General features: G+C 48.0%; 1 protein-coding gene across 1 annotated transcript in view; it reads right to left on the reverse strand.

The window, feature by feature from the left end:
• Positions 1 to 7742: 7742 nt before the first annotated feature.
• The window catches only part of LOC142583709 (uncharacterized), a 34125-nt gene continuing 16595 nt past the window's right edge, over positions 7743 to 25272 (reverse strand). Inside the window, exons 5-8 of the mRNA XM_075694196.1 lie at positions 25042 to 25211; positions 16363 to 16528; positions 13512 to 13598; positions 7743 to 8161 (exon numbers count right to left, since the gene is read on the reverse strand). Of these exons, the coding sequence (XP_075550311.1) occupies positions 7992 to 8161; positions 13512 to 13598; positions 16363 to 16528; positions 25042 to 25211 (593 nt within the window). The 3' untranslated portion in view covers positions 7743 to 7991. The remainder of the gene's footprint in view (positions 8162 to 13511; positions 13599 to 16362; positions 16529 to 25041; positions 25212 to 25272) is intronic.

Raw genomic sequence — 25272 nt, forward strand, 5'->3', positions numbered from 1 at the left:
TCAGTCTTGCACTACATGCCAACAAAGCAAGACACCTACACAGCGTTTCACAGGACCGTTGCAGCCGCTACCATGTCCGTCTCGTCCGTTCGACCGCGTCGGCATCGACCTCTACGGCCCGTTTCCATGCAGCGGGCGTCGAAATCGGTGGATTATTGTCGGCGTAGATCACCTTACTCGCTAAGCTGAGACTGCAGCACTGCCAGCAGCGACCGCCCGTGACGTTGGTTTTTTCATCCTTCACAATTTTGTTCTACGCCACGGTGCTCCCCGAGGATTACTGAGTGATAGGGGCCGTGTCTTCCTGTCGGAGGGCATCCAAGCGCTCCTCGCTGAGTGCAGGATAATTCATCGCAAATCGACCGCGTACCATCCCCAAACCAACGGTCTTACCGAGCGCTTCAATCGCGCACTTGGCGACATGTTGCGGATGTATATTTCATCCGACCACTCCAACTGGGACAACGTACTCCCCTTTGTTACGTTCGCGTACAACACTGCGACGCAAGCGACCACCGGCTTTTCCCCCTTTTTCCTTGTGTATGGCCGTGAGCCTTCATGCCCTTTGGACACCATACTGCCGTACCAACCTGACGCTACAGAGTCCACTCCACTTTCCGAAATCGCCAAATATGCTCAAGATTGCCGTCAGCTGGCACGAGCCCTGACTAGTGAGTCTCAAGAACGTCAAAAGACAAGACATGACCGTGCTCATCAACCACCGCACAACTTTGCTCCTGGTTCGCTTGTGTGGCTTTGGATACCAGCCCACATTCCTGGCCTTTCTTCCAAACTCCTGGCTCGTTATCACGGTCCATACCGTATAATCGAGGCCACTTCACCGGTCAACTACATCGTCGAGCCGCTCACAGTGTCACCAGACCTGCGTCGTCGTGGGCGAGAGACTGTACATGTCAACCGCCTGAAACCGTACTACGACTCGCTCATCTTCTCCGTGCCCTGAGTCGCCAGGATGGCTACGCTTCGCTCCCGGGGCATTGTAATGAAGCAGACGCGCCCCTGTGTATGTGCCGTCTGAAGAAGAAGACGAAGGGCTGTGCCGTGATCTCGAGCGACCCCCGTGCTTCGGACATCCTTTGCAGTGCTTTGATTTACCTATCGTTCCACAACGTCGTGAACGAGAATAAACATCATCGCAATATATATATATATATATATATATATATATATATATATATATATATATATATATATATATATATATATATATATATATATATATATATTCCGCCTCCGCCGAATGCGACATATTCCCTACAATGATCGACCCAGAATGCGATGCCGAACTAACTGCTCTAATTCTTGTCGTTCCTGAAGTGTCTTAGCCGTGTATTTACTTCATTCTATGAAATGAATTTGCTTACAGTTATGCACCATGTTAGTGTGTGCGTGCAATGTACTGATTGTACTTGAAACAAAAACGATGGAATACAAACTAGTTCAGTCCACCACCATTCTAAACCTTGTAGGTGGTAGAAATTAATCAAGGTCGAGACCGGCATTATGGTGCTTCTCGTAGCCTGCGAGTGAGTGAGTGAGTGAGTGAGTGAGTGAGTGAGTGAGTGAGTGAGTGAGTGAGTGAGTGAGTGAGTGAGTGAGTGAGTGAGTGAGTGAGTGAGTGAGTGAGTGAGTGAGTGAGTGAGTGAGTGAGTGAGTGAGTGAATAAACCGTTATTTGGTCCAGCAAAGCGCGATAAAACGCGCACCCGGCTAATCCCACGACGGGACTGACAGATCTAGTCTGCCGCACCGATCGCGGGCGCGCTGGACGGCCAGGATTTGGTCCTCAAAGACGGCACTTCGCAGGGGCGCGTCCCACTCTTCCTTGGTGAAGTTCGGGCCCAGCGACCCGCACTCCCAGAGCATATGAGGCAACGTAGCTACCTCACCACAGGCCACGCAAGAACAATTCGGATACATCTTGGGATATATGCTATTAAGGGACGCCGGATTTGGGTAGGAGTTCGTTTGCAGAAGGCTTAGTGTGACCGCTTGCGGCCTGCTTAGCTTGGAGTGAGGCGTGGGGAGAACCCTTCTCTCTAAGTAAAAGAATTTAGTCATTTCGTTGTGTGTGAGAGGAGCGTCTCTGTGTCCGGTCCGGGGAGAGAGTCACCCGATCCGAGGGCAGCGCGGTCGGTAAAGCCACGCGCAGCTTCGTGGGCAGACTCGTTGAGGTTCAGAGGAACCCCCTCAATCGCCCCGACGTGTGCAGGGAACCAAAGAATCGAGTGCATGGAGGTGTTGCCGTGTTTCGCGCCTTTCAGAATTTGAACTACCTGCCGGGATATACCCGGCCTTTCTGGAATGCCCTGATGGCGGCTTTCGAATCGCTATGCACCCTGTCTCTCCGACCGTCTTGCATGGCGACTGCAATGGCCACTTGCTCGGCCACCTCTAGGTTCGTCGTCCGGACGGAAGCACAGTTGATGACTTTGCCCAGCGTGTCAACGACGGAAACCGCAAAAGCCTTGCCGTCTCGGTATGCAGCTGCGTCCACGAAGCTTGCTGCGATTTTGTCCTTGTTTATTTGCTTTATTATATTCAATGCTCTTGCCTTGCGACGACCTGCGTTGTGAACGGGATGAACGTTGCGGGACAAAGGGGCGACCACGACCTTCTCCTCTATTTCTCTGGGGATTTGGGTGTCTTCAGCCAAGTTCTTGGTGGATGCGAGTCCGATCTCCTCGAGGATACGCCTGCCGGCCGTCGTGGTGGACAGCCGAGTTAGCTGGGCCCGTTCCTGAGCCTCGGCTATCTCCTCCATGGTATTGTGTATGCCGAGCCGAAGGAGGTTCTCTGTATGCGTTCTGACGGGCAGTCCGAGGGCTCTCTTGAAGAATTTTCTCATGAGGGCATTAAGCTTTTCCCGCTCGGCTCCGAGCCAGTTGTGCATGGCCACCGTGCAGGTGAAGTGACACAGCACAAAGGCGTTGATGAGCCGAAACAGGTTGTCCTCCTTGAGGCCATGATGTCTGTTCGTGACCCTTCGGACGAGGCGAAAAGCATTGTCGGTTTTCGCAATTATCTTGCGTAACGCAGTGCCGTTGCCGCCGCGTGATTCTATGAACATACCCAGGACTCTGATGGTGTCGACCCTGGGTATCGGGTCACCGCTCCGAGTGAACAGGTGAATGTCACTTTCCGAGACCGGTTTCCAGCCCTTGGGTCTGCGGCCTTTTTTATTTCTATAAAAGCAGAAGCTCAGATTTGTTCGGGGAGCATCTGAGTCCGGTGGGTAGCAGGTACTGCTCCGTGACGCCTACCGCCTCTTGCATGCCGCTTTCCACTTTCCCTTCGCTACCGCCGGTGCACCAGATGATGATGTCGTCTGCGTAGATGGTGTGTTTGATACCTTCAACTTGGGCCAGATTCCTCGAGAGGCCGAGCATGCAGATGTTGAAGAGAGCAGGCGAAATGACTGAGCCTTGCGGCGTGCCCCGTGGGCCCAGGAGCACCTCGTCGGAGACAAAGTCGCCGATCAGCAGCTTCGCTTTCCTCCCCGTCAGGAACGAACGGACGTAGGTATATAGTCTGGGGCCCAGCTCGGAGGTCTGTCACGGAGGCCAGAATGTATTCGTGGAGAACGTTGTCAAACGCTTTCTCGAGGTCGAGTCCGAGCAGGGTCCTGGTGTCTCTGGTACTGCCGTCGATGATTTGATGTTTGATCATCTTCATGGCGTCCTGCGACGAGAGGCCGGCACGAACGCCAATCACGTTGTGAGTAGCAGATGTTGTTCTCTTCGAGATATCTGTTTAGTCTGTTGAGTTGCGTTTGCGACAGTAAAACCTCAAAAAATATAATTTACTCCTCTTCTGCTAAACTAAAAACTCACTACTTCATAGGCAGCAAGAAATTTCATGTGTGGCTGATGGTATAGGCAGAAAGTATCTGTGGTTGGTCTTGTGAGCTATCTTGGAGGCAGCTATAGGTACTTCTCAGGGAGGTGCAGTAGACAGCACAGGCTTGACTAAAGAAACGTTCCTCAGGAGCTCGATTTCATGACTTATTCATATTTCCCTTAATTTTCCAAATAATGTTACTAGCATTCAACTTGTAAAATTACTTGGAAAACTATTAAACTATCAGTGCATACCATCGGTATGCATTGATGGCATCCACGCCTTGTGTAGGGACTTGCATATAAGCGCTCATCTTTTGTTGTATTAGCATCCTATACAGTGCAATTTCTTTTTTCATTCATTGCTGATCTATACGATGGTGCTGTACCCTTTCCTTTCACTGCATACTTCGCTATAATACTTTAATACTTCTGTGTTGCTACCCATGTTGAAGTTTGTTTTATCTGTCGCGAATAATCATAGATCCTTTTTTTTCTCATCATGCATACTCCTTGCCGCTGTGGTCAGGCACTGTAGGGATCGACGGGCTCGGCAAGCTGTTCATGGTAGCTTTTTCCTCCGCCTTCCCCAAGTGAGAATGGGAAATGAAATTCAATTCCATATCCATGCTGTCCTCGGCGTGGTCTGGCGCGTTAAATATGGGAAAAGAAGTGACGCGTACGAAGGAAAGAACACGTGAGCATCGAACCCCTGAATCGACGTCATGACGGCGTGCAGATTTTGGGCGCGCGGACTACTATACGCATTAGGTGTTTCTAATTATACATGCACAAACACACAAAAACAAGAACGAAATATTTTGTACTCTTTTATTGACAATCACACGGGCGCAAACATTGGGTCATGACCAGGATGGTGTGGCTGTAGGCCTACTAACTATTAATCTTTGTACACATTTGCTTTCCCGCTATATGAAATTTCTCTAAGCTACAGCGGAAGCAAAATCCACGCTCACAACCATAACAGTCAAAATAACAGACACACACGCACACAAACTACAAATTACATTCAGTTATATAAGCTTCAGTGGTTTCTTTGGCCAAAGCGCGAAACACTGGGCGCCAGTGATATGCATTCATAATTTGCCAAGCAAGCGGTTCTTTGGTTCAGGAAGCTGCATGCGACCCTTTTGGTCTCGAAAACCGTACATTACGGTGACGTTTCTTTTTTTTTTTTTTTCCTGGCGCCACTCGCCAGGAAGCTTTATCACTTGACAGGTGCGTGGTGTTCAGACGCGATGCTGGGCAGGCGGGCACCGTTACAAAGGGCACATTTATTTATATAACTTGGTGACATGTCTTTCCGGGACAGGAATACTGATTAGTGTTTGGTTATTGCGCCAAAGGGCAGGAAATGTATATATACACACACAATTCTTTGTTATTTACTGTCGCATACCAGAAGACTAGTTTCCAGATTTGGAGGAACATTAAGAGCAACACTAAATTAAGTTTATGACCGCGGGTGAAATATTTTTCTAAATTCTTTATTCATTTCGCTGGAACGGGTTTATTGCTACACCGAAGGAAACGAAGATAACTCTTCCAGTTTATAAATTTCGAGACGAAGCGGCTAGTGCAGGTGCATCACTGTGACGTCACGGATTTCGAAGTATCTTCTCGCGTATGGCACGTTTTGATGGCTGGAAGGGTTATCGAAATCTGCAAGGTCTAGTCTTTGGCTTCTTTCGAATTCAATCTATAGCTCTTATTTATCGGTAAACAATTCGCTGGACTGGCGGAGACGCTTCCAAGATCTGTGACGTCACGATAAGTTGATGCGGGACATTTAGGACGAAGTCGCCGCCCGTCTTTCGTCTCTTTTCTGTCACTGCACCAAACCAGTGCACGAGTAGCCATTTTGATATCGCACAAGAGTAAGTTACTAATGCATCCTAACGTAATGTTTTCTCTTTAGTGCCCCTTTAACGTGCTGTGAATGCGTACAGCGTGTTTTAAATAGTTCGCGCCATTCTTACGTGTTGTTGAAGAGTATAGCGACGAAAGTCACTCGTACGGCGCGTAACTACGATCTCTTATCTTTCCTGAAAGATGGCGCTGCGGACATATCGCAATTTGATGATGATCGGAGATTAGGAGCGCTACATGTGGTGCCACGTTGAAAAAAAAAAGAACCTTGCGCGTACGAGCCGTACGTAATGCTTCAAAAAATGTAATGCTTGGGTTTTACGATTTGCATATGAGGCACGCCTTAGTGGGAGACTCGGGATTAATTTTGACCTCTCGTGGGGTTCTTTAACGTGCACCCAATGCACGGCACACAAGGGCCTTTCGCATCCCGACTCCATCGAAATGCGGCCGCCTTGGCCGGATGTCGAACCCGCGACCTCGTGCTCGGCGGCGCAGCGTCATAGCCATTGCGCTACCACGTCGGGTGAGGCCGTATAATGGTGTGCGTCAACAACAACAACAAAAAGCTATGCCACGTGCAGCGCATGGTGCAAAACGGCGCAGCTGTGCAAATGAACGGAGACGTTTGGAGCTTTACACTATATATATAAAAAATGTGAACGTTCGGTAAGAGAAAGGCATGCAATAAACATCTTATGCACAAACGTAACCACGCCCGTCTTGGAGACAAGCATTTCCAAAGGCGTGCGATGAACGTCATCGGCGACAGCTCGTGTCGTCCGCTAGACTTTCTTTACCCGCAAAGTTTTCGCCGTGCCTCAGATATACTCGTCAGGAGGGGTGCTGTCCTTCACGTGTCCTTCACCCGTCCCTTACGTGCGTGACGGCTGGCGCCGTAGTACCAGGTGGTCAATTTATCGGAGATCAAATTGGCACGGGACACCTATAAGCACCAGTGCCTATAATGGCGATGTAATAGATTAGCCATCGCAGCAACGGTCAAGAACTTGAATCAATAGTCCAATATGCGTAGTGCTCTATTCAGTGAAACTTTTTACCAATTACGGGTCATCTTCGTTTATGGCTTTTCTTGCAATACCTGCCGCAATTCGTGAGGTGAACTGTGCATCCTCTATTCAAGCATTGTACTGCGATACTTTCTTTTATGCGATGCGTGCGAGCAAATACACATGGTATGAACACTTCTTTATATATACCCTGTTAACCATACGCACGCGCACAACAGTGTAGTGGCCCTCACATTATTTATGCGGGTGAAGTAGATTTCAAACTGTAAAGAGCGCGTATTGATATACAATATTTAACTCCGGAGAGAAAGAACTACTTAGAACGGTCGCTTCTTTGGTCTTTTTCATAGCCAAAGCTGTGCCAGTTGTATGGAGTCTTGTTACGTTACGAGAGAACTGTCCTCGGGCTTAGATTTTCTGACGACACTTGAAGAGGCAGTGCATCAAGTGATATTATTGTTTTTTTTTCTGCTTTTTTTTTTACTTATGACAGTTGCAGAATCTTTCATTCCGGGCGTTTACCATGTCGGGAGCAGTGAAGCACTTCGGGAAATTCAGAGTTAAACGACAAATTACGATCAAGATGTCCAATCCCTGCTTCGCTCAATGAACGCCAGATTCGAGGGACAACGTTTCACATCGAGGTGACGCAAAGTACGTGCACTCAACTCAAGCTGCCACATCCACTTGCGCTGTGACAAAACTCAGTGAGCGGCTGTGCAGCCAAAGTGTGGAACAACCCTGTCAAGTGGGAAGCCCGAGCTTGCGCATCCTTGAAGGTTCAGTGTAAACCGTGGTCACCTGTCGATACTGAAAAGATAGTCGCTGGCCTTTACAAGACGGACAACGGTGGCAGGTGAAATTGCATCGCGTCGCCGTCTCGTCTTCTTCTTTCTCAGATCTGTAGGGGGAAAAAAATAAACGTACGACCTATTTTTTTTTTCTGTACACAGTTTCAACGAATACGCGACGTTTAAACATTGCCGAGGGGCACAGTTCCTCAGAGACCAGTTCCCTGCCGAACCTTGGCATACGTGTGGACGTCTCTCGTAGTAAAAGGAGAGAAGGCGGAGGGAACGAACCAACCGAGTGCGTCGCGTGCTCGCTGTTATAGCGCAGCACTTTGCTCGTTAGCCGCGGGCCATCTTTCGAACAGACTGCAGCGGGAGGCACGCACGCATGGATTCGGGGAACACGTGGTCACGTGGTGACTAGGGGCTGACGAGCCTGCGGATCGAGAAGTCCTGCTGGTGCGCCACGGTCAACGGCGGCGGCAGCAGCGTGGGCTGGTGCGCGCACTGCTGGCACTGTCCGTTCACCACCAGGCGGCTGGACACCGGGAACTCGGCTCGGCAGTGCTGGCACTGCACGTGGGGACAGCCTGCGCGCCGACAGACGCCGGTGAGAAAAAAAAAACGGCAGCTTCGTCTCGTCTGCATACACGGCGACACCTTCGAGCGACGTGTGAAAAGGACGAACCCAAATTGCCTTCAGAGGGCTGTATGGTGGCTTAACACACGTGCCTTTCGCAGTATTGCTCAATGAGAGTAAGCGTTCAATGGGAAACCTACTGGTTTTGCATTTTGAGATGTCATTTCAGAGCTAGTGAACAAATCGGGAGTAAACATATGGTTTAAAATCGAATTCGATGTCATCTCTAATTTTTTTGCTCACAAATGTTACATATACCGCGTGTATATTTTTCTCTTTCTTTTGTTATATGCATTTTCTTTTATATACCTTGTTCACGAGCGAAGAGGAAGGCGACAGAGGCATGTGGCAAGAGGAGTGAGTCGGCGCTTTTTCTCCCCTTTCTGGAAACTGCGACGCTAGAGCGGCGGGCATTTCGCATGGTGCTGATGCCCGCATGGTGATACGCTCGAACATCCGAAATCTTTTCTCACTGCTACCGCAGATTTAGACCGTCACGCTCTCCATCAGTGGCCGTGCAAATCGTCATGTGTCCTGGGAAGTCACGCATGACGGGGATTAATTCGTTCGTGCGCCGAGCGAAAGCAGGACAGACACGTTATAATTCCATATTCCAACATTATTACCTTTTTAATGCTTCGCAGGCTGCCCAGGCGGCGTTCTGTTCATGTAACGACAAAGGATACAGTGGCAAATCTTGCGCCGTGTTTTCGCCGTTATTTCGGAAAAAGAAAATGAGTCATGAATTATGACACTCAGTCATAATTCACCGCGAAGGCACCGCGCGCCTCGTTCAATGCCTACACAAAGATAAGCCAAAGCTTCAAAGCGCCTTCTATCAATCTGTATGACAGCCGCTATGTGAGGACGCGGTGTCGCTGGCGTCGCGAAAAGTGCACACGAGAGAAAAAAAAAATCATACTCTCTAATGACTTACTTGAACTTTCTCTGAAAGCAAGATTATTACACTAGGTCGAGTTTCCAAAGGTTACTCGGCAAATGTCATCGTTCAAAAGTCGTGGAACAGCGAAGCAGGAGAAATGTCAGCGTTAACCATCTGCTCTTTTTTGCTCTTCTGTTTACAAAGCGTGCAGCTTGTCTAGTGCCATAATGGCTGTTTGCTGTATATATATATATATATATATATATATATATATATATATATATATATATGTATATATATATATATATATATATATATATATATAATCGGAAAGTGGTTTTGGCACGTAAAACCACGCAATTTAATTTTAATTTTTAACAAATTCCAGCGTATAACCAAAATTGGCTATGTGGCCTATTGAGGGGTCCTTTAAGCGCAGCATAAGTAGTGGCTGCCCGAAAACTAGATCTCCAGAAACGAGAGAAGCGTATGTGATGATCAGCGACTGCTCCATATGAGTGGAACCTTCGCAAAAATAAATATGGGACCGAGTTTGCAGAGATTTCTTGTTCGTAAGTGCTATTTGCCGTTGGGCTGCCGCTTTCGCTAAAATATATGACCAGCATCAGGATTGGCTGAAAATTTTGAGTAAGGGGGACGCATCGTTAACTCAGCAGAAAGACAGCGAGCGGCAATCGCTCGGCTTTGGGATCGAGTGCTCACAGTCCCTCGAAATTGCAATAAACTTCACGTGGTACATTGTGCGCTACCGTACGGGCATTTATGTACCTCACTCAGTCCTCGTCATGTAGGACAACCCCTGCACAGTACGAATTCCCAACTCGCCCAAGGAGCAGCATTATGATATATATATATATATATATGGCACATTGGCGCGGATGCGTTTGCACACGGATATAGGAGGGGGCAGACACAAGCGCTCTTTTTCAACAGAACGTGCATTGGAGGTCGGATCACTATATATATATATGCCATGCAACAATTCAGGCTCGCGCAAACAGAGCTAATTAATTCAGATACGATAATTGTTCGCTTGTTAAATATATTCTTGGCCTAGTTTGGCGAAACACAATTGCGGCACGGCTCTTAAAGAAGATGCAACAATCCGTTTGTTTCATTATTTCTCTAAATGTTTATTCGCCTACTGAACCAAAAGGTTAAACGAATAACTCATGTTTCGTTGTGCGCAAATACCAAAAAGAAATGACCGGACTAATAATTGAAAGTGCAACTACTGAGAAGAGAGGCCAAGATTGTCACGCCTTACTATCGTTAACAAGAAAATAATTATCGTAACTGAATTCGTCTCTGAGCGCGCCTGACTTGTTGCATGGCATATATAAAATAGTGACCCAGCTTCCAATAAATATTCTGTTTAAAGTTAGCGCTTGACCGTGACCGTGGAAAAGCATTCGAGCTAAAAACACCACGTCAGCCATTACGTGCCCCATTACGCGAAAATCGGGCGGCAGCAGCATGACCAAGTCGTGAATGGTCGACGGCGCAATGTGTAAAAACACGCGAAGAGATGCTCGGATTGACGTGAAATTTCTCAGGGAGGTTCCTCTAAAAGAAAGTAAATTAATGGGTCTGAAAAAAAAATGCGGTGCATTTCGTTCCGGGTGGGAACGGAACCCGCGCCTCCGGGATGAGAGACGAGCACGCATAGCCGACGTCACGGCGGCCCCATGGTTCTGCAGCTGTAGTGCGCGTGCGTCACTGCACACGTCACGTCGCATCCACCTGATTGGCTATAGGAGTGGCCTATAGTGCGTGCGTCAGTGGGCACGTGACGGCGCAGCAAATGGGGAGGAGGTGGCGCCACGCCAGGAGTGCGTGAAATGAGTGTACACAATAAAAACATTTCGCCCAAATGGATTATAAAGCTTTCGCATTCCCACGCATATAAGCAGTCCTAAGTGATGTCTCTGCCGAATATTTTCCTCTGTTGATTTGTAGAGTGTGCCATGCTCTCAATTAGTCCTTATACGCTAAAATACATGTCTGCTTCGTGTAAAGATTGTACAACATTGTTTCATTTTTCTAATTAGACGTGTATCTATAGCCCCAGTAAAGCAACGATAGCAGTGCCGATGTCAGGCTGATGGTTTCTGCCTTTACCCGTGTGATCCAAGGACAACAGTTTCTGGAATGACGCAAATAATTATACAATCTCGTGCACAGTAGTGTGATGTCATATATCCACCGATCCACTACGGCGCGTCAGAGGCCCGAACGTGAATAAGCAGCACAAGAATGCTGCTCCTTGGGCGAGTTGGGAATTCGTACTGTGCAGTGGTTGTCCTACATGACGAGGACTGAGTGAGGTACATAAATGCCCGTACGGTAGCGCACAATGTACCACGTGAAGTTTATTGCAATTTCGAGGGACTGTGAGCACTCGATCCCAAAGCCGAGCGATTACCGCTCGCTGTCTTTCTGCTGAGTTAACGATGCGTCCCCCTTACTCAAAATTTTCAGCCAATCCTGATGCTGGTCATATATTTTAGCGAAAGCGACAGCCCAACGGCAAATAGCACTTACGAACAAGAAATCTCTGCAAACTCGGTCCCATATTTATTTTTGCGAAGGTTCCACTCATATGGAGCAGTCGCTGATCATCACATACGCTTCTCTCGTTTCTGGAGATCTAGTTTTCGGGCAGCCACTACTTATGCTGCGCTTAAAGGACCCCTCAATAGGCCACATAGCCAATTTCGGTTATACGCTGGAATTTGTTAAAAATTAAAATTAAATTGTGGGGTTTTACGTGCCAAAACCACTTTCCGATTATGAGCCACGCCGTAGTGGAGGACTCCGGAAATTTCGGCCACCTGGGGATCTTTAACGTGCACCTAAATCTAAGTACACGGGTGTTTTCGCATTTCGCCTCCATCGAAATGCGGCCGCCATGGCCGGGATTCGATCCCGCGACCTCTGGAATTTGTTACGTGCCCTCTAATGAGTGTCCTACGGTAAGAATGTTTTAAATTAGTTCATTAATGGCAGAGATGGGAATATTTAAGTGCCGCGAAACCACGATTCCAGGAGGCGAGCGTCGCCACCAATATAGACACTCTCTCCATTTGCCCCGTCCACCCGCTTCAAGCGAGATTCGTTCCCTGCGTTCTCCCATACCGGAGCCGGAGGATCCCGCGACGAAGACGACACGGCGCCCACCTTCCTCTTTCTTTTCTCTCTCTCTGTCTCTCTCCCTCCCGCGCGCGCGTTTGCTGAGTGGCGCACACCCGGTGACGGTCTCGCGCGTGAGCTGTTGCGTGTCTCGTTTAGCGCAGCGGACGATTTTGCGCGCTCTGCACGAGAACGCCAGATGACCCGATTAGCGGTACAACTCGTTGTCAAGCTCACAAGCGCTGAGCCAGGCGCGAGAGGATGGAAGAGCATGATCGCGGCGCTGGAACACGGTAGAAAACGAAATGGTTTCGTTCTCTGAGCGGGCGACTGGACGACTACTACTAGGGACAGAATTTAAGTGAGGAGTGCCTTCGTTATCGGGCAAGTACTTGAATGTGCCGGGGAAGTCTAATCGTGTCCAGCATTTAGCTAAATTTCTCTATTACTAAGGCACTGATCGCCATAATATGGACGCCTTAGAGATTCTGGAGCACTCATATATCACTTTAGCTTGACTTATTGTTTTTAGCGTCCCTTTCATCGTCGTGGTTGTGGCTTTCGATCTCAATTGTCGCGTTAATTGTTACCCTTTGCCGTTCGAAAATTTCGTGACATTACAGTTTTCTAAACGCATGAAGGGAATAATTAGCTTGATGCGGACATGCGCAATCAATGTGAATCGTTGCCATTGCTTAAAAGTTCTAACGACACAATTTGCCGTAAATGAATATTTCGCAAAGCCAGAACAACAAAGTTTTGGCAAATCGATGCACTAACCATCATTCGCACTAGAGTGTACAAGAAATATTCTGGTGCTACGCAATTCGCATTGTGACTTAATCCCCGTACTTGCAGCCCCCGTAGACATTAGGGCCAGAGTTCCCAATAGTAAATATTTTAGGATACTCGACGACTCTAGCGTGGCCTCCGAGATCGAACCGGCGCAAATGTGCGCCATCGTAATCTCGGAGGTCACGGCTGTCGACACTGGGCGGCGCCCACAGCATCGGAAGTGTAAAGTACTGTATAGTACTGGTCCTTTATAGAAGGGAGCATATAGAGTAACATTACGGAAATCTGATCCTTCGTGGTCATGGATTAACATTGAATCGTCACCGCTGCTTCATGAAACAAGGTACGAGAGAGCTAAGAGAAAGCCATCACACAAACGCTGCCATTTCCCCATCGCGCAGCAACAGAAGCCGAAAACACAATGTCGCCAGCGAGGCTGTGTTTTCAGCCAGTCTGTGAGCCTGCGTACCTTCTTGGTGCGTCTTCATGTGCGCACGCAGGTTGCAGGCCAGGGCAAATGTCTTGTGACAGACGTCGCAGGTGTGCGGCCGGTCTCCTGGGAGAGGGTGAAGAGAGAAAGGGGGAGAGTGGCTTTCGTGAGAATCAATAGAGACCAGAAAGTGCTACGCTTTCAAAGAATTGGGTGCAAAGCGTTTAGCTTGATACCACCTGCAGGTGGTACAACTGAATTGATTGATTGATTGATTGATTGATTGATTGATTGATTGATTGATTGATTGATTGATTGATTGATTGGTCGATCGATCGATCGAGCGAGCGAGTTCAGCGTCACAGATTAAAACAGAGGTGAGAAACACTAGCACGGAGGCATCCGGAGTAATTTCGATTACTACCTTGGTTTCTTTTAAAGGCCACTAAAGAGAAATAACAAATAAGTTTAGATGGATAGAGTACTCTTTAAAAACTTAATTTGATTCGATTGCGCGATCAGTGGTTTATTACTAAACGATAAAACAAAGTTCAAATTATTATTTATTTTTTTTCGCGCCCAGACCGCAGTGCCGGTACGTCAGTGTGAGGACACTTATTGCAAATAGGTCCTTTTTCCCATTTCGGTCACCGTAGCTCAGTTATAGTTGTTGACACTTGCTAAGCTCAGTCTTGATTTTTTTTAATACAATGTAGCCGGTTTTTACCCATCAAAATTTAACTGCGGCCAAGCTCGTGGCGTCAAAAATCCATGACGTCACGTCGAGCTGGTGCGGCGACTTCAAGGCGGCGTCGCCACCCGAATTTCGTTATTGAGTCTTTTTCTGGCTTGCAGAGCCTGTTGTCACACGGTAAGTGTAGGCCTTTCTTCTTTTGCAGTATTACAAAAGCGTAGTTTACGAATATATATAAAATGATTTTACGCTTTAAAAAACGGTCATTTAACATCGCGCACCAAAAGTGCGGTGCGCAGGAGCGTTTTGCACATCCGGCAGCTTTTGCAATCACAGACACGGAGGAGACGAAAGGTAGAGAAAGGTACGAAAAGTAGCCGTTCGGTTGGGACCCTCTGCGCTGGACGAAAGGGTGCAGGGAAGGAGAAAGAAAACTGTGATGGGGAAAAGGAAATGTGTGGCGTGCATGCGACGCGTTAAAAAGATCACCAGTATTTCGAAGCGGACGCTAAAGCTCAAGCGGTTGCTCATCAGTAAAATTCCTCCCACTATTCCATTGCACTACACCCACACCCACACACACACACACACACACACACACACACACACACACACACACACACACACACACACACACACACACACACACACACACACACACACACACACACACACACACACACATATTGTCACATCATAAGAAGCAAACAAACACTGACAACATAGAGGAAATTACTAGTGCTTAGTAAGTGAAATAAAGAAACGATAAAATAATGGAAATTAAACTGAATGAAAAACAACTTGCCGAAGGTGGGAACCGGACCAAGTTGTTTTTTCATCCACTTTAATTTCCAATTGTTTATCGTTGCTTTATTTCATTTACTAAGCACAAGTGATTTCCCCTATGTTGTCCTTGGTGTCAGTGTTTGTTGGCTTCTTATGATATGACTAATAAAAATCTGGCCCCTCGGTTAACCCCATTTCTTCTCGTTTATATATATATATATATATATATATATATATATATATATATATATATATATATATATATATATATATATATATATATATATATATATATATATATATATATAGGGAGAGAACGAAGATGCGAACGGCCGCTTTAAGGGCACTGAAAAGCAAGACAGAAGTAGTGCAGTATGGTGAAGCATTTTTTATATTTTTCTTTAGATTCAATTCGGCGCTTCACTGACGCGAGAAAGTTGGTTTCTGGAGAAGAAGGCTAGGGGCAATGTTTCCGCTTTTAAATATGGCGCGTAACCACAGTGCCGGTACGACAGTGTGACGACACGGATTGCACAGCATATTTCGCACATTTCTGCCTTTTTCAGGAAAACGTTCTCACAGATCGCTGGATTACTTAGTAATGCACTGAAATGTTTATTTATCGATCAACTATTATTTAGTGCCGAGTTAACGCTCTCCGAGTTTCACGATGCCACGAGGTGCTAGAGGAAAATTTCGTATTTCACTGTTGCGTGTTTTTTTCCCTCGAATGACGGCACCCGAAATTAATGTTTCTTTTCCGTATAAATGTGGAACAGACATCAAGAATAAGCACAATTGACGAAAAAAGAAAAAGGTATTTTGTGGAAATTCTTCCGGGAGTAGAGAAAAACGCCAGGCAGAAAACTGAAAGTGGGCTTCGCCCCAAGCCTCCTGTGGCTTCGTTTGGAATCTGTAGAGACAGCTCTCGCTATACTTGAACCGCAGGTGTCCATTTCATTTGCTTTTACGTCACGTGCGTGAGTGACACCACTGTAGTCAGAGAGCTTGCATCGGTCTCTCCCCTCTGACCGTGCTTTGAAAACGAGACCGAGTGGCGCGTGGCAAACTTTTTCTTCCTCGTCCCGCGTTCCTGCTCATAACCAACAAATGACGCTGGATGCCCGCGATTCAGTGTTGGCCGAAGATATTTAGCCAGAAACTTCGCGCTCAATACTTAAACTCGGCAAGAAAATGTCTTTCGTTTTTTTAGTATGTTGCCTGTACGAAACACTGGCCTGTAAAGGGCTGACAAGGGCTTCTTCTCCCTGTATAAGAGCGACAATTCTGTCATCTCTGAAAGCGTCACTGCAGTTTAACTCGGTTATGTACTGTTTTTTACCAACTCGGCGCAAGGGGTGGCGACGCGAGGGGAACACGGTGTCGGGTGTACACAACGAGAGCACTGACCCGTGTGCAGGAACAAGTGGTTCCTGAGGTTCGTGTGCTTGCTGAACCCGCGGTCGCAGAGGTGGCAGCGGAAGGGCCAGGACCCGCTGTGCACGTACGCGTGCGTCTTCAGGTCGCCCGGGGTCGGGAACGACTTGGAACACACGGGGCACTTGTGCGGCTTCTCCTGCACGGACGAAGAAGAAAAAAAAAGACACGACGCACTGTTAATCGGGTCTCTTCTTCCCGGCCCAAGTTGCCGGTTGTCGGCATAGTTTGCTGGTAAACCGTAGTAACAGATTAACGTCGCGAGCAAAACACACGAACGTCCTGGTCTTTTTTTCTTGTGCCGTCTCTTGCGGGAGCACTCAGTCTTGCTGTTGTTGCCGTCATTGTGAACGTGGCACGTATACCCAGGAGGGCGAGATCGATCAAAGGTTTGCAATTGAAACAAAGTAATTTTGTGGAATTTTCAAAAGTAGTCTGTTGCCGGTAACATAATTATAGTCCTTGAGAGAGGCGGAGATGACGCCCACGGGAAATTGAAATACATAGTCACATAATTAACGAAAGTGCACTAATTACCTCTTACATTTTTTTTTTACTTTAAGGCGCATACGGCAATTTACGAATTGTAGCTGGTGAGATCGCAGGGCGTTTCCATTTGGAATTAATTTCCACAGTGGCAAGAGTCTGGAGATACGCGCCATGAAACACGCCGTAAAATACACTGTTGTGCCACTTGTTTAACAAGACGCCCTTGTATTTTGCACCTTGGTAAATTATATCTCGAAACCGGTGTCATCCTAGACATTCACTTCAAGTGGACGCCTCTTGCAAACTTCGCAAATTGCAATGTGCGCAGTAATACAATTGAATAATAAGATAGTTGGCGAATCTGTGTTAATTAGTTGAATAAGTGTTTTTGATTTCTCGTGCCAGTAATGCCCGTCACTTCGAATACGACAGCTCAAGGACAAAAATTATGCTGTTTTCAACAGAAGATTTTTTTTTTATTCCGTAGGACTTAAAAAGGATCACCCCGTATACAGTAACGCCAGTATGACTTAGGAGTTGATCTAAGTATGTCCTTCTCTCAGCGTTACATCTTCGGCAAAGACGGGGAAGTGGTCAAATGATCTACATCTACATCCCCGAATGAGGTACAATGCTTCTAATCTTCTCCCTAGCTGCGTCGCGCAGTCTTCCTCAGCATGCGTTTGGAATTATATATATATATAGAACAATGCGGACTGATCGACAGCCACGATGGCAATACATTAGTGCAATGCGAACTCTATATACAGTCTTGCCGCACAAACGTATTTGCAAAGACTATAATTTAGCGTTGACGCTGTCCCCCTTCTTTACCCGCTACAAATTGTTATCTTTCGGTTCTTTCTTGTTAAAGAATTCGGGGATTTTACGAGCGAGAACCACGACCTGATTATGAGACGTGCCGTGCAACCAACGCGCGGCACACGAGTGGTTTTTTTCTTCTTGTTTTTTCTTTCTTTTTTAATTATTCTTTAAAAATTCCGTCTTCATAGGATTGCGAAGCGGGCGGGATGGAACTCGAGGCTTCGAGCCGAGAAACGCAACGCCACAGCCACTTGAGCTATAGACGATCTTATATTCGCTCCATGGGCGCTGCCATCTTGGGCTGTTGCACAATTAAACGATTTCTATGTTTTATTAGAAGTAGTGTCCTAACATGGTAATGAAACGCTGAACGCATTTATACAACTATTTTCATGCTTTCGAATCGACTGCAGTAACGCACACTTCGCCGTTAAAAACAGAAAACAGCAGCGTTAACAGCCAAAGATGGCGGCACCTAAACGCTTCCGTAGATAGTGCATACTGTGGCGAGTTCCCTCTAACTCGTGCTCGATAAGCACGCACCGGAACGGGGACAAAGAAGCCTCCTGCCTACTCCGGTGAATCCGGTAGACAAAAGTTCAGGTTAAAGCTTATACGCTGCAGGTTACTACTGCAAGTACGCCATCTGGGATCGAGGATACCAGTTTTATTTCTTTTCGTCTAGAGGTGCCGGCGATTCCGCTAGTAAATGAAGGAAGCAAACTTCCAGAGCTCATTCTTTTCTCTTCAGGAAGGCTCTCATGAGTCCGTGGTTCCGGCGATGAACAGGGCACTACGCGAGGGAGCACGGGTCCCACAAAGTTCGTCGGCAGAAAAAGCCATGACACGTATAAAGCCTCTGGCAGCGAGCAAGGCGCGCCCAAGCCAGGCGCACTTCGTTGGCTTGTTCTATATATTGTTCAAGGAGGGTGCAGCGGTGGCCTAGAGGTAGAACACCTGTCTCGCGTGCAAGAGGTCCGTGGCTCGAATCCCGGTGCCGCGCAATTTTCCACCGGATTAAAAAAGGTATACGCGTGTTGATAAAATTGCATAAACAGACCAGGAGTGTGGCCTGATCCCGGTGACCAGAACCGGTAACGCACTCCCTAACCAGTGCAGGATTGGCCACCCTGGTGCAGTACTTGGCCACAATTTCCTATATGAACGCAACAATCAAACCCTGGCCCTCAGTCCCCAGCAGCTGCGAAGCAACTGACCACGGCTGCGATCAGACCTGCGACGCAGCAGAGGGTCCTAAGAATCCCTGGCTCTGGACAGGCCGCCATTGCAATATGAACCTGGCAACGTTTAACGCTGAGAACAACATCTATACTCACAACATGATTGGCTTTCGTGCCGCCCTCTCGTCGCAGGACGCCATGAAGATGATCAAACATCAAATCATCGACGGCAGTACCAGAGACACCAGGGCCCTGCTCGGACTCGACCTCGAGAAAGCGTTTGACAACGTTCTCCACGAATACATTAATTGTGGCCTCCGTGGCAGACCTCCGAGCTGGGCCCCAGACTATATAACTACGTCCGTTCGTTCCTGACGGGGAGGAAAGCGAAGCTGCTGATCGGCGACTTTGTCTCCGACGAGGTGCTCCTGGGCCCACGGGGCACGCCGCAAGGCTCAGTCATTTCGCCTGCTCTCTTCAACATCTGCATGCTCGGCCTCTCGATGAATGTGGCCCAAGTTGAAGGTACCAAACACACCATCTACGCAGACGACATCACCATCTGGTGCACCGGCGGTAGCGAAGGGCACGTGGAAAGCGCCATGCAAGAGGCAGTAGACGTCACGGAGCAGTACGTGCTACCCACCGGACTCAGATGCTCCCCGACCAAATCTGAGCTTCTGCTTTATAGAAAAGAAAAAGGCCGCAGACCCAAGGGCTGGAAACCGGTCTCGGAAAGTGACATTCACCTGTTCACACGGAGCGGTGACCCGATACCCAGGGTCGACACCATCAGAGTCCTGGGTATGTTCATAGAATCACGCGGCGGCAACGACACTGTGTTACGCAAGATAATTGCGAAAATCGACAATGCTTTTCGCCTCGCCCGAAGGGTCACGAACAGGCATCGTGGCCTCAAGGAGGACAACCTGCTTCGGCTCATCAACGCCTTTGTGCTGTGTCATATCACCTCCACGGTGGCCACGCACAACTGGCTCGGAGCCGAGCGGGAAAAGCTTAATGCCCTCATTAGAAGATTCTTCAAGAGAGCCCTCGGGCTGACCGTCAGAACGCATACAGAGGAGCTCCTTCGGCTCGGCATACACAATACCATGGAGGAGATAGCCGAGGCTCAGGAACGGGCCCAGCTAACTCGGCTGTCCACCACGCCGGCCGGCAGGCGTATCCTCGAGGAGATCGGACTCGCACCCACCAAGAACTTGTCTGAAGACACCCAAATCCCCAGAGAAATAGGGGAGAAGATCGTGGTCGCCCCTTTGCCCCGCAACGTTCATCCCGTTCACAACGCAGGTCGTCGCAAGGCAAGAGCATTGAATATACTAAAGCAAATAAACAAGGTCAAAATCGTAGCAAGCTTCGTGAACGGAGCTGCACACCGAGACGGCAAGGCTTCTGCGGTTTCCGTCGTTGACACGTTGGGCAAAGTCATCAACTGTGCTTCCGTCCGGTCGACGAACCCAGAGGTGGCCGAGCAAGTGGCCATTGCACTCGCCATGCAAGACGGTCGGAGAGACAGGGTGTATAGCGATTCGAAAGCCGCCATCAGGGCATTCCAGAAAGGCCAGGTAGCCCGGCAGATAGTTCAAATTCTGAAAGGCGCCAAACACGGCAACACCTCCATGCACTCGATTCTTTGGTTCCCTGCACACGTCGGGGCGATTGAGGGGCTTCCACTGAACCTCAACGAGTCTGCCCACGAGGCTGCGCGTGGCTTTACCGACCGCGCTGCCCTCGGATCGGGCGACTCTCTCCCCGGACACAGAGACGCGCCTGTCACACACAACGAAATGACTAAATTCTTTTACTTAGAGAGAAGGGTTTTCCCCCGCCTCACTCCAAGGTAAGCAGGGCGCAAGCGGTCACACTAAGACTTCTGCAAACGAACTCCTACCCAAGTCCGGCGTCCCTTAATAGTATATATCCCGATATTTATCCCAATTGTTCTTGCGTGGCCTGTGGTGAGGTAGCTACGTTGCCTCATATGCTCTGGGAGTGCGGGTCGCTGGGCCCGAAGTTCACCAAAGAAGAGTGGGACGCGTTCCTGCGAAGTCCCATCTTTGAGGACCAAATCCTGGCCGTCCAGCGCGCCCGCGATCGGGCCGGCAGACTAGATCTGTCAGTCCAGTCGTGGAATTAGCCGGGTGCGCATTTTATCGCGCTTTGCTGGACCAAATAAAAGTTTATTCACTCACTCAACGTTTAACGCTAGAACGTTATCTAGTGAGGCGAGTCTAGCAGTACTATTGGAAGAATTAGAGGGCAGTAAATGGGATATAGTAGGGCTCAGTGAAGTTAGGAGGCCAAAAGAAGCATATACAGTTCTAAAAAGCGGGCACGTCTTCTGCTACGGGGGCTTAGCGGAGAGACGAGAACTAGGAGTCGGATTCCTGATTAATAAGAATATAGCTGGTAACATACAGGAATTCTATAGCATTAACGAGAGGGTGGCAGGTCTTGTTGTGAAACTTAATAATATGTACAAAATGAAGGTTCTACAGGTCTACGCCCCTACATCCAGTCATGATGACCAGGAAGTCGAAAGCTTCTATGAAGACGTGGAATCGGCAATGGGTAAAGTCAAAACAAAATACACTATACTGATGGGCGACTTCAATGCCAAGGTAGGCAAGAAGCAGGCTGGAGACTTAGCAGTGGGGGAATATGGCATAGGCTCTAGGAATAGCAGGGTAGAGTTATTAGTAGAGTTTGCGGAACAGAATAATATGCGCATAATGAATACCTTCTTCCGCAAGCGGGATAGCCGGAAGTGGACGTGGAGGAGCCCGAATGGCGAGACTAGAAATGAAATAGACTTTATACTCTGCGCGAACCCTGGCATCATACAAGATGTGGACGTGCTCGGCAAGGTACGCTGCAGTGACCATAAGATGGTAAGAACTCGAATTAGCCCAGACTTCAGGAGGGAGCGGAAGAAACTGGTACACAAGAAGCCAATCAATGAGTTAGCGGTAAGAGGGAAACTAGAGGAGTTCCAGATCAAGCTACAGAACAGGTATCCGACTTTAACTCAGGAAGAGGACCTTAGTGTTGAAGCAATGAACGGTAATCTTGAGGGCATCATTAAGGAGTGTGCAATAGAAGTCAGTGGTAACTCCGTTAGACAGGATACCAGTAAGCTATCGCAGGAGAAGAAAGATCTTATCAACAAACGCCAATGTATGAAAGCCCTCTAACCCTACAGCTAAAATAGAATTGGCAGAACTTTCGAAGTTAATGAACAAGCGTAAGACAGCTAACATAAGGAAGTATAATATGGATAGAATTGAACATGCTCTCAGGAACGGAGGATTAAGCCTAAAAGCAGTGAAGAAGAAACTAGGAATTGGCAAGAATCAGATGTACGCGTTAAGAGACAAAGCTGGCAATATCATTTCTAATATGGATGAGATAGTTCAAGTGGCTGAGGAGTTCTATAGAGATTTATACAGTACCAGTGGCACCCACGACGATAATGGAAGAGAGAATAGTCCAGAGGAATTCGAAATCCCACAGGTAACGCCGGAAGAAGTAAACAAAGCCTTGGGAGCTATGCAAAGGGAGAAGGCAGTTGGGGAGGATCAGGTAACAGCAGATTTGTTGAAGGATGGTGGACAGATTGTTCTAGAGAAACTGGCCACCCTGTATACGCAATGCCTCATGACCTCGAGCGTACCGGAATCTTGGAAGAACGCTAACATAATCCTAATCCATAAGAAAGGGGACGCCAGAGACTTGAAAAATTATATACCGATTAGCTTACTGTCAGTTGCCTACAAACTATTTACTAAGGTAATCGCAAATAGAATCAGGAACACCTTAGACTTCTGTCAACCAAAGGACCAGGCAGGATTCCGTAAAGGCTACTCAACAATAGACCATATTCACACTATCAATCAGGTGCTAGAGAAATGTGCGGAATATAACCAACCCTTATATATAGCTTTCATTGATTACGAGAAAGCGTTTGATTCTGTCACAACCTCAGCAGTCATGGAGGCATTACGGAATCAGGCTGTAGACGAGCCGTATGTAGAAATACTGAAAGATATCTATAGCGGCTCCTCAGCCACCATAGTCCTCCATAAAGAAAGCAACAAAATCCCAATAAAGAAAGGCGTCAGGCAGGGAGATACGATCTCTCCAATGCTATTCACAGCGTGTTTACAGGAGGTATTCAGAGACCTGGATTGGGAAGAATTGGGGATAAAAGTTAAGGGATAATACCTTAGTTACTTGCGATTCGCTGATGATATTGCCTTGCTCAGTAACTCAGGGGACCAATTGCAATGCATGCTCACTGACCTGGAGAGGCAAAGAGAAGAGTGGGTCTAAAAATTAATCTGCAGAAAACTAAAGTAATGTTTAACAGTCACGGAAGAGAACAGCAATTTACAATAGGTAGCGAGGCACTGAAAGTGGTAAGGGAATACATCTACTTAGGACAGGTAGTGACAGCGGATCCGGATCATGAAACGGAAATAATCAGAAGAATAAGAATGAGCTGGGGTGCGTTTGGCATGCATTCTCAGATCATGAACAGCAGGTTACCATTATCCCTCAAGAGAAAAGTGTATAATAGCTGTGTGTCTTACCAGTACTCACCTACGGGGCAGAAACCTGGAGGCTTACGAAAAGGGTTCTACTTAAATTGAGGACGACGCAACGAGCTATGGAAAGAAGAATGATGGGTGTAACGTTAAGGGATAAAAAAAGAGCAGATTGGGTGAGGGAACAAACGCGAGTTAATGACATCTTAGTTGAAATCAAGAGAAAGAAATGGGGGGGGGGGGGGGGGGCATGGGCAGGACATGTAATGAGGAGGGAAGATAACCGATGGTCATTAAGTTTAACGAACTGGATTCCAAGGGAAGGGAAGCGTAGCAGGGGGCGGCAGAAAGTTAGGTGGGCGGATGAGATTAAGAAGTTTGTAGGGACGACATGGCCACAATTAGTACATGACCAGGGTTGTTGGAGAACTATTGGAGAGGGCTTTGCCCTGCAGTGGGTCTAACCAGGCTGCTGCTGATATATCTCTCAGAAGCAGGCGGCCCACTTCGCGTGCGACTTGACTCCGCGCCGTTACTAACTCCGCACAGAGGGAGACCCTTCCTGCGGCATATTTTTTTTTCTGTCTTTGTGTCCACTGAAAACTTTGCACTTGCTAGAGAGCTTAGAAACTTGTAGGCGTGCGACGGGAATCGTGCGGGTCGCCTCGAACGTTCCTGCATCTGGCGACTGTTCCCAGCGCTCTACTATACTGACAGCACAGGACGTTCTTCTATAGCGAGTGCTCAAAACCAATACCCCAGTCATGCGGGGCACTTTCGATCACGATGAATGCTGAGCGGAATCGAGTTTTTTTTTTTTTTATCGAGATTGGCTCCCTTCCGGAACTTGCGCAAGGGGCCACTCGAGACCGAGAAATTCATTCCCGATAGGGCTCGATTGCGATCGAAAGTGCCCCCGCATCAGTTGGGTATAAAGTTCGCGTGTGTCAGCGGTCTCACACACAAAACCCGGTAAGCACTCGTGCCAACAGAGCGTCACCTTCGGGACACGAGCCCCATTTCACGGCCGTCTACACAACCATGCGGTCGTCGAAATTAGATTTTCGCCGCTACACGTGCAACACCAAAATTGTTGACACAGCTCGGTTTTCATCCATATATAGGAAGCGTACTTCGTAGCTAACTAAATGCATAACTGTACACACTTTATGATCTGGTGGTAAAGTAACACACACACGCACGCACACGCGCACACACACACACACTGATGTAATCGTCATGTGGCACACAAACAAAGCTTACGGAAACTGCACAGGGGGACTTACTCTCCAACGACCACTTTTGGCGATGCTATCGCCTTCGCGTGACGTAGTGCTCGATCGGCCAATCGGGTCATCTGGTTTTGCTCAACCAGCCTGAACAGCACTGAAAATGATATCGCAGAAAGCGAGTGTCCGAGAATACGTCCCCCGTTCTACAGTTGCGTTACAAGCGATTGTAGCCTATCATCACATAATGTGCCTGAAGCTGCGGAAAACTGAAAAAAAGAAAAGAATTCGTCCCCGCAATCATCGTATAGAACGGGAGAAGCAGAAAAAAAAAAGAAAAGCACAATGAGCGCTGCTCGCCTTGGAGTGCGTCATGCGGTGGTAGTAGAGGTTCGAGGAGGCCGTGAACCGCTTCCCGCATACGGGGCACTGGTGGGGCTTCTCGCCCGAGTGGATGCGGCGGTGCGTGTTGAGGGAGCTGGACGTGCTGAACGCCTTGCCGCACACGTCGCACGCGTGCGGCTTCTCGCCTGCGACCGGGACACGCGTGCGGTGCACGCAACGTTAGTACCACGAAAGATGCGCAGCTCG

This window comes from Dermacentor variabilis, chromosome 5, assembly GCF_050947875.1.
Source record: "Dermacentor variabilis isolate Ectoservices chromosome 5, ASM5094787v1, whole genome shotgun sequence".
Taxonomy (NCBI): Eukaryota; Metazoa; Arthropoda; class Arachnida; order Ixodida; family Ixodidae; genus Dermacentor; species Dermacentor variabilis.